A 15,415-nucleotide genomic window follows, 5' to 3' on the forward strand; every position below is an offset into this window, starting at 1 on the left:
TTTGGTTTGTTTGTTTGTTTTTTTTTTTTTTAAGAAGCTGGCAAAACATTGCCAAAACTTGAGACCCGGAGCCCATCAGAGTCATATTCCCATTGTGTTTTCCCACCATTTCTGAGCCTGTTGCCCACCATTTGTAAGAGTCATTTATCAGAGTCGGGGGCGCCTGGGTGGCTCAGTTGGTTAAGCGTCTGTCTTCGGCTCAGGTTGTGATCCCAGAGTCCCAGGGTGGAGGCCCCCATTGGACTCCCTGCTCAGCAGAAGCTTACTTCTGTCTCCCTCTGCTGCCTCCCTCCCCTCATGCTCTCCGTCTCTCTGACAAATAATCTTTAAAAAAATGCAGTTTCTTAAAAAAATAATAACTTAGGAGAGTCAAGTACAGTATATACCTGTCTTCCTCCAACCCTGCCTGGGCATAAGCATTTACTAGGATTTCCAGGTCCCGGCCCCGGGGTAACTACACAAACTGCATGTACATTCTTTCCGTTTTATAAATTCAGTTCTGCAAACTTTCACCTAGCTCCTACTCTGTGAACGAATCTTGGTCTCTGCCCTCAGCAAGCTCAGATGGCTCTTGACACAAACACCTGCGATCAGAACCATGTGTTCAGCCAGAAAAATGTACAGTGTGTGATGGGGAGAATAATTGGCCCTCCTGGAAGGGTGTAGAGAGGGCTTCCCAAAAGAGGTGCCATTTGAGCAGAGTGTGGATGGGAGCAGGAATTCAGCAGGGCGAGACAGGGCTTTCCAAAGGGTGGGATCATCTCCATGGCCAACCTGCACTCGGGGGAAAGGAGGAGCAGTCCTCATGCACTGAGCACATACCATGTGCCAGGACTGCTTCTATGAAGTCTAGGTATTATTTTATCATCCCCACTTTACCAATGAGAAAACTGAGGCAGAAGAGTTCATGACTTGCCTGGGATATGGCCATGAATTAGTGGCAGGGTCAACAGGTCCAGGTCTGCCCCCTGTCCTGCCTCACCATGCACATGTCACTTGTCCCTGGCTCTAACAGTTTGTGTCCCTCCAGAAATACCAGTGAGGGGCATAGAATGCCCTGTTAGTCCACTTATAGGAGCAGGTCCTTCCCGTCACATCAGCTGGTTGGTTATGAACCCATTCTTGGGCTCTTGGGCAGGGTTTAGGGGGATCAAAGATGAGCGGGTTGAGGCCCTGCTCTCAATGTGAGCTCACGGTGGGACTGTGATGGTAAGGTATAAACAGGAACCTTGGAGCACCAACATAGGGGGACAGCCCGGAGGTCACACCCCCAGGCCACCAGAGAGAGTCCAGCTAGATCTGGCACAAGTCTGGGTAGCTTTCTGGTTCTATTGAGTTCCTTGTGCCAAAGGTCAATGTTTAGATCAGCAGGAGCCTGATTTAAGGCATAAACTGGGAACTTGCTAGAAATGCCAATTCTGGGGTCCCACCTCTGGCCTACCGAAACAGAAACTGCAGGGCTGGGGGCCAGTATGTGTGTTTTAGCAAATCCTCTAGTTGACTGTGATGGTGCTAAAGTATGGGAACCACGGATAGAGCTGGGCAGCTAGCCTCCTGGAGCAGAGCCACCCCGGAGGGAGACTGTCAGACCACGGATAGAGCTGGGCAGCTAGCCTCCTGGAGCAGAGCCACCCCGGAGGGAGACTGTCAGGGTGTTGAACCTATGTATCAATGCCAGGCTTCATGCTTGGGGGCTACAGGTTATCCTTGGGGAATGGGTCGCCCACCGCCTTGTGGGCCAAGGTAGGTGTGGACAGACCTAACTGCTGTTGCAAGAATGCTCCTGGCCAGGGCTGACAGAGAATAGAGATGAGAGACTCATTCCCATCAGAGCAATCTGGGAAGCTTCCTGGAGGAGGTGGGGTTTCAGTAGACTTTGAAAGATGAAAAGGAGGAGGGCTCTGAAGAGCTGGGCCTTTGGGCTAAGGAAACCCCTTGAACAAATGCACAGAACAGAGGATACTGGGAAATAACATGGAGTTCTGAAGATATGCCACCCTACATGGTGTGTGGGAGGGAGAGACCAGGCGGGCCCAGCAGTAGGATTGCTGAAGGTCAGGAGGGGGAGTTTAGACTTATCTGAAATAGTCTTATCTGCAGTTTCTGGGGCAGTCAGGTGAGGCTGGATCTGAGCTCATGGTGCAGTCCCTTCGCTGTACAGATGGGGAAAAATGAGGCCCCGAGAGAGAAGTCCACACCCCAACGAGGCGAAGAGTTTGGTGGCTTCAGGCCCAGAGGGAGAGCAACAGCTTTGTGAGGTGCTGCCCTCTCCCTGGCCCGCTGTGGCCTCATGTCTCCACGCTCACCTATGGTGATCCAGCCAGAGAGAATTTCTCATAGTTCCTGGAGTGTGCTGTGATCTCCTGCCCCAGTCCCTTGAACCTTTCATTCCCTTTGCCTGGAGCACCGTTTCCCTTCTTTGGCCTAACTCCTGTCATCCTTCAGCTTTGCTTTCTCCACAGAACACATCCTGCCCCAAGATGAGGAGGGAGGGAGTCGGGCAGCCTCTCTGTCCGCCCCCAGCACCTCCCCACGTCACAGTGCCCATCCCACTGTGTGGGCCAAGTCAGCGGACTCTCCCCCAGGGCCAAGACCACATCAGCTTGACCCTCAGCACCGGACATATGCCAAATGTCCAGTTCATACTCGAGTGCAGGAATGAAGGAGAACATTCCCGAGCCCTTTCACTCCTGTACAAGGAGACCCCTCCGGCCCCTCTCTTATTTGAGGGCAGCCTCCCACCTGCAGCCGGGGGCCCTCAGTGGTTAGGCAGCCTGGTGGGCTGAGCAAGCGTAGTCCTTGGTGTAGTCCCCACCTTATCACCTGCTCTGCTATCCTGGGGCAGACACTTGTCTGGGCTGAGAGGGAAGGAGAGGGCAGAGTCAGGGAGCAGTGTCGGGTGGGAAAAGGCTCCGAGATGGGCTACAGAGGGACCCCATGCTCCCCTGAGTGCTTGCAGCAGCCTCGTTCAGGGCCACTGTGAATCATCAGCAGTCACAGTACAGCCCTACATCATTCATTCACTCATTTGGCCTGCGAGCACCTGCTCGGTGCCAGATGCCAGGGATAGAGTGAGTCTCCAACAGGGTAGGAGATGCTCAGGGAGCCTGCGTGAGGCAGAGATTGCTCCCGGCTGGGTGGTTTAGAGGAGGACAGTGGCTCCCGGGGAGAGCCTGAGACTTCTAGATTAAGAAGAGCAGCCAGTTAGGGAGCTCTCTATTCCCAGTACTGTGCTGTGTACTTCTTGACAGACCTTAACCCCATTTCTTTCCAGCCGCAGTCCTAAGAGGTAGGCGGGAGGGTCCCTTTTTCATAGACAAGGAAATAAAGGCTTGGAGGGTTTGAGTCACTTCACTAGCTACGCAAGACACTGGGCAGAGCCAGGACGTAACCGAGACCGGTGTGACCCCACGTCTGTGTGTCTGACACTCTCAGCTGTGCTTGTGGCCGGGGGATGGGATGGTGGGGGAGCAGTAGAGGGCGTGGAGGCAGGTGGAGCAGAGAATAGGTGTATTTGGGGAGCGCCAGTGATTTGGTTTGCCTGGAATATACCATTCCTGAAGAGAAGTGATGAAGGAAAAGCAGACAGGAGTGTATGGGAAGGGGGCCCATTCACTGACCCAGCAAGATTCCCCCAAAAGGAGGGCAGGCAGGTGGCCTTTCTTCTACAGACATCATGGAGCCAAGGCAGGTTTTGGAATGGTAAAGAGGCCCATAGAGGTGACTATGTCCACTGTTAGTAGATTGGTACTGGGGCTGGTGGGAGTTGAAGCAGGACCAGGTGGACGAGGGAGGGTGAGGAGGATAAGAGGCTTGGTGGACGGCGAATGGTCTTAGCCTGTGGAGAAAGTCAAGAGAAATACAGTTGTCACAGATGACAGGTTGTCACAGATGACTGGAAAAGGAGACCCAGGAGGAAGAGTGGTCCTGAGAGAGATGGGAAACTGGTTTCCCACATGCTTTGTTTGAGCCAGTGACTATCCAGGGAGTTGCTCATTTTGGGGTGAGTCCTTTCCAGACCCCCCCTCTCTCATTAGCCTGGACCGCAGGGCCTGCATCTCAGCCCTCCAAGACCCCAGAGTGCCTATGCCAGGCTCTCCAGGCATGTGGATGGACTTTCAAGGGAGGCGGCTGGGCCTTGGTAACCCCCCAGCCCACACCCACTGTGGCATCTGCCTTTGCCGAGCGCATGGGCCCATCTGTGCCTTTCTTATATCGTGCCTACCAGGACCTTTCCCCTGAAAGCCAGTGTTTCTTAGAATTCTTTTTATTTCATCTTCAAAATCCCCATCATATGTCTGCATTAATACAAATGTCTGTATCTAATACAAAGATGTTGCTTTTTTTCTTACTAATGAGCCTGGCAGAGCCCTCAGAAAGCGGCCCTGAGATCAGCCTGCGGCTTTGCGGGTGTCCCAGTCTGAGAAGCTGGTCTGTGAGATGCCTCCCTTCTCTCTACCCCCACTCCACTTCCTCGTGACCTAGAGCTTCAGAAACAACTTTCTCCAGCCAGGCTGAGGAGGTGGGAAGGGCAGGCCCTTCCTGAAGGGGATCAGGGCCCTGGGATCTCCTCCTTGGCTCTCGCCCTGGGTTCCCTGAGCAAGGGGCGGCCCCATGGAGCAGCTGCAGGCGCCCCCACCCCAAGGCTTCTGGGCTGGGCCCAGCACTTGGGCCCAGAGCCCAGCCTTCCCCAATGGGGAGATTAAACAGTTTGGGCACAAGTAAAGGCCTTCCAGGGATGTCGTCTCTGCTCTGTCCATCCTTCTGCCCCCAGCAGTGGAAGGGGTGACAATGGTAAGAAACTTCTATCCCCTCCACAGAGAGCTTTCTCTTCCTCCCTTCCTCTAAAGCAGGCAGGAAGGAGTTTACAGATGAGTCAGCTGAGGCCCAGAGAGGCTAAACCACTCACCTAAGGGCAGAAGCTAGAAAATTGGGAGACGGGGACAAAGAGCTGAAGTACAGTGTCCCCAGCTGCCACCCTTTCCTCTGTTGATGTGCCAGCTCTGGGTGTCTGGGGCCCGTGCCCCAAGGACTGAGAAGAACCCAGAGAGACCTCATGTCTGTGCGGAGTAGCAGACGCTGCCCGGCAATGGACGCCTCTGCCCTGTGACCCTGTGCAGTGTCCCCCAGACGTCGGTGACATCCCTTCAGTCCCCCATCTCTACTGCTCACATGCCCGTGTCGCAGCCCACATGAGGAACTGCAGCACCTACCTGCCTGATCCAGGAGCTGACCATTTCTGCCTTGGCAGGACCCCAAGAAAGCCAGCGTCGCTGGCAGCAGGGAGTGGGGGTGGCCATAGCGTTGGCCCTCAGGGTCAGGCCAGGCTTGTTATAGGGGTTGGGTGTCAGTGGATGGGTGCTTCTGGGTGGGCAGGAGAACCTCTAAGGCAGGAATGGTTTCTGTGGGTATTGGAGCTCCCAAGTTCTCTCTCCTCCTCCCCCTTCCCTTCTCCTTCCTCTGCACCCACCTTCCTGGAGCAGGGTCTGCCTCCCCTCTTAGCTCCTGTCCCCAGCTGGCCCTGGCCTCTGTCCTCTACCTTGTAGCTGCGGTGCCAGGTGTAGAGCTAAAAGCCCAACAGGTCTGGTCTGCTTCTCACCAATACAGGGAAATGGTCCCATGTGAGGCTCAGTCCCCTGCCAGTGTCAGCAGAACCCTGAATGGTAGGCAGAGCCCGAGCCAAGGGTGGGAGCCATGTTGCCTTTCTCAGCACCATATCCCTGACATCAGGTGGGGGCCTGATACATCAGAAGGTTTGTTGGAGGTGGATATTTGTTGGATGATTGTGAGAATAGGGCAGGGCAAGCCCAGGCATCAGGCTGGGCCTGGTTGGCTGAGGAAATGCGGCTGGGGAGGGTGGGGGGAAAGCCAGGAGGCCTGGCAAGGTGCAAACGGCCTTTAGGAGGCCTGGCCCCATGAGTCTGAATAGCTCTTCTGCAGGCCACAGGGAGGATACCTGGCTGCCCGTTTCACAGAGAAGGCCTCTGTGCCCACTTAAACCAGCCGTGTTTTCAGTTGTTCTTTTCTTTCCCATTTGAACTTGGAGTCTGTAATTAACCTCTGATAGGCTGCAGTCACTTTATGGGTAGGAGAGGGGTGGGGAGGGGGCGAGCCCGGAGCCCGCCAGCAGCATGCTGGTGGGAGACTTTGATGCCAGGCAGGCTGGCCGCCTTGTCTCCAGGTGTTGCCCTGCAAAGGGGACTGCTCAGCCTTAGTCATGAGGGGAGGATCATTAACCCTTTCAAGAGTCCACTGCCCCTGCCCCCTGGTTGCTGGGAGGGAGGCCAGGCCAGGTCCTCCCCGGCTGGGCTGCCTGGCTCTGTCCTGGGCGTCTGTCTTGCTCTCAGATCTCAACAGGCTCCGCGCCCACCGCCCACTGCTGAGAGGAATGAGGTCAAGCTGCTGGCAGCAGCGGTACCTCCTGGCCTCGGGGCCGGGATATGGGAAAGGAGCAGCCCTGGTTGTTTTTGCTGTTGTTATCTTCAGCGGGATGCTTGGTGGGGATTCCCTCTCAGACAGATACAGCCTAGATGCCCTGGCTTGGCATCAGGGGATAAGGAAGCAGGAGCCACCAGACACCTCATGGGGAGCCCAGCTTGTGACACCTGTGGAGGTCTGTCTGAAGGTTTACAGGACCTGTCCCCAAGGGAGAGTTTCTGTGGTAGTCTGGGTCATCCTTTAGAGATCTTCCTCATAGTGTTATAGAGCTGCCAAAGGAGAGGTCCCCACGACCCCCCTCCAGAGAGCCCTAGTCCTGCTGCTCAGGTGGGCACTGTGCCAGGATGAAGGGAGCTGGATGGCTGAGGAGCTCTCAGGGAGCGGGGAAGCTCAGCAGAGAGGGCTGGGTCTGAGGAGGAGACCGGAGGGGAGGTAAAGGGAGGGTTGCCCAACAGCCACCCAGGCCATCAGCTTGCTGCATGCCCTTCCACCTCTGGGGAAGGAACAGCCACAGACAAGCAGGGTATCAGTGACAGTCATGGGACCCCCTTCTCGTGTGCACAGATCTTCCTCTTCCTTCTGCTTGACGTCTCGCACCTGGATTCTCTCCTGTGTGCTGAGGGGCCTTTGTGAGTCCCTTCTGTGTGTGGGGAGATACAGGCCCTCCAGACTGGGGCTCTTCACTTTGGCTACGAAGCTGAATTTGTAGAGAAGTTTATTGCAGTCTTGTTAATATTAGATGATGTTAGAGACGACCTAACCAATTCATTGGAACGATGAGACAGGATATGGACATTAAAATGATTTAGATTTGTATTTCTAGATTCGGGAGAACGTTTTTACAATATATTTACTAAAGGGTAGGATATAAAACATTTTAGAAAAGTCTTGCAGGAGACATTTGAAAATGTTGACAGTGTTTCCCCATCCACCCCCCCGCCCCCCATGGTAACTGGATTTAAATGTGCTTTTTCCTGACTCGTATAATTTTTCTACAACAAAAATGTATTTCTTATGTAACAAAACAGTAACAGAGAGGGACAAACTAAACTCCTTGAGGGGTGGGAGAGGCTGCATCATACATGGCCAGATCATTTCTGTCTGGGACAAAGCACTGAACCTGGCATACAGTAGGCACTCAGTAAATGCATGTCAACTGACTTGCGGTGAGCTTCTGCCCACTAGGGTTGATCCAGCTCTTGTCCTGACAAATCCCTCCATCCCAAGAAGCCTGTTCCTCTGCTTGTTTTACCTCTGCCCCAAGACACTCGTGGGACATGGTACAGTGATCTTCAGGCCTCACACTAGCATTGCATTCTGAGCCCTGGGCCATCAAAGAGACCCAGACAATCCCAGACCCAGCTCAGAGAGAGTGCCCCGGCAGAAGTCAAAGAGCTGACCTGCTCACGTCTTAGGCTCTGTAAGCACCACCTCCACATCCTCAAAGGTCTGCTGTCCGGGGTGTCCCCAGGGGCTGGTACTGGATCCAGTGGCTGGGAGCCACTGTGGGAGAAGCCATGGTGGCTCAGCATGTAAGAATGACCTTAAAATGCACAGAGTAAGGTCAGGTCATTCCCCGACTTATAAGCCTCTGAGGTCTTCCCACCCCACCTACCAGACCAATCTGGGCCATCCTGGGGAGCTTGTCTGTACCCCTCACATAGAAAGCCTAAGGAGGCTCTGGACCCAGAGTGAGGGTGCAGAGGTCCTCTGGGTATTGTTGTGACTGCCACCTCAAGGGTCTTCTCTTTCCTGCCCCCTGAGCCACTTCCTCTCCCCCTCAAGGGACTTGCCTGATGCAAAACAAAACAAAACAAAAAAACAAACAAAAAAAACCCCACACCAAAACAACAACAAAAACACGCAGCCTATGCTAAGTCCTATTCCCTTTCAAAAAGCCTGTGTTTGGCTTTCAGAGAGCCGTGAACTAAGATTTCTGTGAACAGGGACCAAGACTAGACACTGTTAGAACGGGAGGCATGGTTTTTAGTATCTTAGATGAGTCTGGCGAGGAACTGTTAATAGATGCAAAAGAAGACTTTGTAAAGAACATGGCATGATTCAAATGTATGGTTATTTTTATTTTTTCATCCTTTAGGCCAGTCCTGTTGAATAGGAATATAATGCAACCCAAATATGTAATTTAAACTTTTCTAGTAGACACATAAGTAAAAAAAAAAAAAAGAAGAAGAAGAAGAAGAAGAAAGAAAAAAGGGGCAAAACATCCAGATTTCTTGCCCTGGCTCAGACAGCTCCACATCTATCACTGGGCCTACCCTTCCAGGCTCCCCTCACACTCCCGCTGCCTTCCAGAATCTTCCAGCCACATGAGCCTCTTTTAGTCCTTGAGCTCACCAAGCTCATTCTCACCTCGAGGCCTTTATCCAGCTGCTTATTACTGCCTCATAGTCCCTATTGATCATTTGCTCTTATCTCTCCTCACTAAAACTCAGGTTCCCTAAGAGCAGGAATCTTATCTGTCTTCTTCACTACTGTATACTCTGGGCCCACAACAGTGCCTGGCATGCCATAGGTCGAATGAATGAACAAACGAGGAACAAGTGAACCAGGTGGGGTTGTTCTGAAGTGAGTGAGGAGACAATCAAGAAATGGCTATCAAGTCACACAGAATTCTCCCTAGACAGAGTGTGATCTGAAATGCAGTCCCGGATTTCCCTTTGGTCACAGGGAATGCCTCTGGAGCCCCTGTCTCCTCAGGCCCCCTAACATGGGCTCATGCCTGCTGTGTCTGGGATCAGGCTGTATGTCCGCACTCCCTCCCCATCACTGCCACCATGAGCAGTGGCCCCCCGCTCGGTGCATAGTATCATACCAGGACTCATGTCAGGAAACAAGGTAGTAGAGTGACCACCATTTCTTCCCACCTGGTGGGTGGAGGGCAGGAGGCCCCCTTGTGTCAGAACTGCAAGAAAGGTCAACACTCCCCATGCAGTGGGGGTAGGCACCCTAAAACTTGAGAAGAGCTCTGTCCCCAGTTCATGAGGAGGAGGAGACTAGTTGGAGATTACCAGTTAACCAAGAGGTTAGTGATCACTAGGTGTCAACCCAACTTTAGAGGAAAGCCACCCATGAAGAGGTTTTTAGCTTGGCACCAGTCATTAAGCTGTATACTGACAAGAAGTGTGCGTTCCTTTATGTTATATGTTTCTAAAGCCCACACACCCAGACCCGCTTTTACAGGTTCTGCTTCAGAACATCTAGATGTTCCAGGCACCTACAGAAATTTTTAAAGCTTCCGTTGTGGTGCTCAGTAGCATCTAAGGTTAAGAACTATTGATAAGGAGGGGTGCCTGGGTGGCTCAGCTGGTTAAGCGGCTGCCTTTGGCTCAGGTCATGATCCCAAGGTCCTGGGATCGAGCCCCACATCTGGCTCGTTGCTCTGCAGGGAGCCGGCTTCTCCCTCTACCTGCTTGTGCTTGCTCTTGTTCTGATAAATAAAATCTTAAAAAAAAAAAAAAACAAACAAAAAGAAGAACTATTGATAAGAAGTGACTAGGGACCCCAGAGCAAGCAGATGAAGGAGAGAGTGGTGTAGGTAAGGGGCAAGGATACTGACATAGGACGTCAGTCACACTTAGGTTAATTCACATAAAACTTCTGGGTGTCCAAAAACATACCCCCAAATCAGCATTAAAAACTGTAAGCAGCAGGTAATTGGGGAAAATATAGAGAGCATAAGGTTAATAGCCTTAATATTTACAAGAAAAAAAAAACCACCCTTATGGATCACTAAGATGAGCACCCAGTAGAGAAACAGTATAGACATGAACAGACAGTTCAAATAGAAGAAAGACAATGAGCCAATACATTTATGAAAAGTGGTCAGCCTCCCCAGGAATCAAATAAACTCAAACTACAACAACAAAGAGACGTTATCTTTTGCCTAGCTAATTGGCGAAGATTAAATATGTGATAACACCTCATGTTAGTGAGGGTGTGGAAAAAACAGGCACTGCCATTCACTGGTGGGAGTGCAGACTAGTGCAACCTTTTCCAGAAGGCAATTTGGCACCGCTTAAAGCTAAGGAAGATCGCATGCCCTTTTGATGCAGCCATTCCCCTTTTAGGAAGAGTGCCCTAGGAAATTATTGTGGATGGTAATAAACAGTAATAGCTAACCTTTATTAAATGCTCTGTGCACGCCAGACTTTACGTGCATTGTCTCGTGCGCTGCTCACAGCCATCCTCCCGTGAGAGAGGAGCTATTATTATCACCAATATTTCCCAGGTGAGGAAACAGAGGCACAGAAGGATTAGGTCAGTGACCTGAGGACACTAAGCTAATGAGAAGCGAAGCCTGGATTTGAATCTGGACGGTCTGAGTCAAGAGCCACACTGCCCTTCCGGCAGCACACGCCGGATGTGTGCGAAGGGTGAGCCCTGCGTGCACACGACAGGCACGCTGCATATATATCCTGGGCAGGGCTGGGCTCTTTTGTAATGAGGTGGCAGTGGGGAGAAAACACGCTGAATACGCCAGGATCGGAATTGGTTCTGTCAATTGGTTCCAATTCTGGGGCTGATAAAGGAATAGTATGCAACCATGAAAAATAAGAAAATTGTGTGTGTGAACACTTGGGGCTTATGCATGTACATAGAAGGTCTCTGAAATGATAGAAATGCAACTGATAATATTGGTTGCCTCCTGCAAAGGCCCCCATGTGACTGTGGTCAGAAGTTAGAGGGAGACTTGTTTCTCAAGCCTTATACCCTTCTTATACCTACTTCTTGAATTTTGAATTCTGTGAAGATATTATCAAAAGGTGTATTTATGTGTACTCGCACCCATAAGTTATGTTACAGAGCTATTCCACATGACTTTATTTCCTTGAAATGCTACCACAGGTTCTGAGGAAACCTGTGGAAATCTGAGGAAAAAAGTTCTAAGACCCTTGCTTGGGGAATCATTCCAAAGTCAGCGATGATACGTCTTTAACTCTGTTCCCCACCCATTCCCCAAACTCTTTTGCTCATGGAACCCTTTTCTCAAGTAACGTCTATTATCATCTCTCTGGATATTCACGTCCTGTAGAATTTGGTTTGGGAAATGCTGTCATTACTAGTTAATGCCAAGCTCAAAGACTTACATTTCTTTCATTAAACAAAAGAAACGTGTTACCGGCGCTGAGCCCCTTTATTTACACTGCATGTGTACGTGTGTGTACCTTACTTCTGAGTACCAGGATGGTGGATGATTTTGTTTTCTTTTATCCGTCTGTATTTTTAAAATTTTCTAAAATGAACAAAATCATTTCATAAGCACTGTGTAATGTCATGTTTGAAGCTTCTGGAGCCCTTTCTCATCTGCTCTCACCATCCGAGCACCCCACTCTCATCTCCTGCCTGCTTACAAGCAGCCGTTCAGGGGTAGGTTCAGTGTGGGAGCCCTAGCAAAAGCCAGGCCCTCTTGGCTGCCTTCATTCAGAGTTGGCCGAGACGGGACCATTCGGTCCCCAGACAGCTCCCTGGCCCAACAGACCCTGGTTTCTGCTATTGGAGGAATTTCAGTTATGTTCTCTGTTCCCCAAAAAGGGACACACGCTGCAAAAGCAGACACAGCCCACTCTGAGCCTGACATGTTGCAAACGCAGATACCTGGGCTTCGGTCCCAGCTCTGTGGCTGCCTGGCTGCCTGGCTGTGTGACCTGGGGCAAGTTTCTTAACCTCTCTGAGTCTCATCTTCCCCATCGATGTCTGCAATGACCCTTGCCTCACAGAGCTTAGAGACTGAATGAGAGCATGCAGAAGGCATTGTGTAACCTATAAAGGACTGTCCTAGTGGAAATCATTACATACCTCAGCAGGGAACACAGGCTGGCCCTTACCTTTCTGAGAACAGAGAACTTCCCCCACCCCCCTTTTTTAGGTTATTGTGGGGAGGGGAGTGAGGAGATGAGGCATGGGAGATCTGGGCAAGTAGAAATAGAATCCTGTGTAAGAAAAGTAGGAGAAGCCTCTCAGCTTGGCATTTGCAGGCCTGCAGCCCTAGTTGGGCTGGTGTCCCCCCAGTGGAGCCCCAGGCCTTGTCTCCCAGACACCTGCTCACCTGCCTTCCTATTCCTTCTAGCACTTTAGCATCCTTCCGCTCTTAGCTCAGGCCACTCTTCCCCCAGCCTGCATTGGGGTCGCTCCTCTAGGTTTCAGCACCTCCAGGCCTCTGTGTACCATGCTATGATGTTAGTCTCAGATTGTAGCTCTCCTGCCGCCCTGAACTTTCTGGGGGCAGGAACTCTATCCTCTTGGTCCTCCTGCATCCTCCAGGCCCAACATAGGCCTGGGCGTCTGGGATAGGAGTTAGAGCATGAGCCCCAAAGTCAAGGGCACCTGGATTTGAATCCCAACGGACCCTGAGAAAGTGGCTGCACCATTCTGAGCCTCAGTTTTCCCCATCTGTAAAGGGGTTTTATCCCTGCAGTGAGGCCATGGGTTTTTTTCATAAGCTAATGTATATAAAGCTCCTAGTGTCATTCCAGGCATGAAGGAAGCCCCATAGGTCATAGCCACACTGACATCATTGCAGACCCTCTGTGACTGCTGACTGAAGCAGGAAATAACCCCGTGCCCTCCCTCCACTGCACACACCTGGCAACGCGCCCTACCACCATACTGACCTTCCTGCCTTGTTCCCCACAGCCACCCGGCCCAAGCTGAAGAAGATGAAAAGCCAGACGGGGCAGGTGGGTGAGAAGCAGTCACTGAAGTGCGAGGCCGCAGCGGGCAACCCTCAGCCCTCCTACCGCTGGTTCAAGGATGGCAAGGAGCTCAACCGCAGCCGCGACATTCGCATCAAGTACGGCAATGGCAGGTGAGGAACGCACCTCCCTCCTCCCTGAAAAGATGGGGCTAGTTCCCGTCCCCCTTCTTGACCACACCCATTCCTCCCTGAAGCTCTGGGTCCCTTTGGTTATGGCAGCCCAGAGTCCTGCAGCATATAGATGCTTAATGGGAAGGTCTCTGGATGGTTGAAGGCAATTTGATCATCAAATACAGCTTTCCCTGTGGAAGTCCCCTCTTGGCCCTAAAACTTCTCAAAGGATCTGCCTCGGGGCCTAAAAGCCCACCATTTGGCAATGTTTAGTGGGAGACGACTCCAGGATGCATCTGGGAAGTCACGAGCGAGGACTTCAGCCTTCCTCTATCACCAACTCTCTCTCATCACTTCCCTTATAAAAGCGTTCCCTCCCATCACAGTGCCTGTCCCTCCCCCAGGTGCTGCCCGTCCCGCTTCTCCCCTCCACCATCACACAGAGTCCGCTGACTCCTCCCTGTCATCATCCACGGCCCTCTGCCCTGCTGGCCTCTGCCCTCTAATGACACCCCTCCGCTGCCCGTGGCTGTGGCTCTTGAGAGACCCTCGCAACCTCAGAGCTTCATAGCCCCGGACCTCCAGGCCTCTCAGCAGCCACTGGCCTGGGGCCACCGGCTCTGTGTCCCCTCCCCTCTTCTGGACCTTTTGTGCCTGTAACCACTCCATCAGTGCTAGAACTTTCCTGTCTTGGGGGCTTCCCTCCTCTCCTCCCTCCCTCATCCACTTGTGGGTGATTTCACCCTCTTCTAGGGGATAAGATTGTCTTTAGTGCTGCCAGCTAAGCACTAGCTCCCGGCAGGCATATGCCCCCAGACAGCTCTGAGCCATATGCCCCAGTCTAGCCTCTCCCCGGCATGCTTTCTAGCCCTGCCGCACCCTCCTGTCTCCCCTCTCGGCGGTGGCAGAACCAGACCCCCTATAGCCTGGCATCAGCCCCCGTGACATCCCCGCCAGCAGGAGACACCCTGCCCTCTGCCCCACATGTTCTTATCCACCCTCCTGCCTCCAGCGGCTTTTCCTCCGCTGTCCCACTCTTGGCCATCCCCACTCTTCCTGGGCTGCGGGTCCCTTTGTGAGTTTGCTGTACGTAACATGTGCATATGGGACATCAGCTGCAAGCCAGGCCCTCTGTCAGGGGCTGGGCTTATCCCAGAAACCACACTTGGTCCCTCCCTTCCCTCACAGAGCTTCTAGTCTAGCTTATAGATACAATACAGAAGGTAGTAGAGGCCTCCACCCTTTCTTCAAAAAAAAAGTGCCTTATCCACCCAGTTTTGCTGACAGTTCTAGAGGCCGGCCAACCCCTGTGATCCTGGCAGGGGAGATCTTTCTAACATAGACTCATATCCCCTCTTCCTCTCCTGAGTCACTGCCATGCTATTCCCCAACCCCTCAGTGCTCCTGATCCCTGGTCTGTTCCTTTCATGATCCCAGACTTGGGCCCAAGCTGTTCCCCATGCTGGCAGCTCCCTGCTCCTTGTCCCTAGCAAAGCTCTCCAGGCCCAGATTAAATGTATTCTCTGGAACACCTTCCTGAAACCTCCAGGCAGCTCTTATGGTCTCTTCTCACAGTGCCTTGGACATGGTTTCGTTGCATTTCAGGGGAGGTTGTCTGTCCCTGGAGCACAAGAGAGCCTCGGAGGCTGGATGCTGCCCGTGTACACCCTTCCGCCCTATGCGGCCTGGCAGACATCTGCATTCAGTGTTGAATTAATGAGACTCTTGCAGGACTAGCTCTCTTCTCCTGGGTATAGGGTGACACTGGGACTACACAGGGCACCCTCCTTGGGTTGACCTAGACTTTGAGCCAGTTGCTGTCCTGGTCAAGCCTCAGTCTCACCTGACAAATGGGTTACCCAGTCCAGAAACAGGGCCTGATCAGGTCTTTCTCTCCTGGGTATTGGGGATCCCTAAGAGCCTGGAGTGTCCCCCCACACCCTCTTCCTATTAGGGCCCGGTCCCATTTGCTACACCCCTGAAACTTCCTCGATCCACCTATCCTGCCCCTGGTTTCCCAGCAGTGAGTTGACAAGGTGGACAAATGAGCCATGATGGAGAACTTCGGATTCCCTTGCTGCGGCCAAGAGGGCTGCCATCTCCACACACACACACACACACACACACACACACACACACACACACACACAC

At 52.4% G+C, this 15,415-nt stretch overlaps 1 protein-coding gene across 5 annotated transcripts in view; it reads left to right on the forward strand.

Annotated features, from left to right (window-relative positions):
• LOC111141189 (neuregulin 2) overlaps positions 1–15,415 on the forward strand; it is a 175,617-nt gene that overhangs the window by 128,217 nt on the left and 31,985 nt on the right. For all 5 annotated transcript variants that reach the window (XM_022493574.1, XM_022493575.1, XM_022493573.1 and 2 more), the window contains exon 2: positions 13,093–13,264. In XM_022493574.1, coding sequence (XP_022349282.1) covers positions 13,093–13,264 — 172 coding nt within the window. The remainder of the gene's footprint in view (positions 1–13,092; positions 13,265–15,415) is intronic.

The sequence above is a fragment of the Enhydra lutris genome, unplaced genomic scaffold (assembly GCF_002288905.1).
Source record: "Enhydra lutris kenyoni isolate GAN:26980312 unplaced genomic scaffold, ASM228890v2 scaffoldscaffold5, whole genome shotgun sequence".
NCBI lineage: Eukaryota > Metazoa > Chordata > Mammalia > Carnivora > Mustelidae > Enhydra > Enhydra lutris.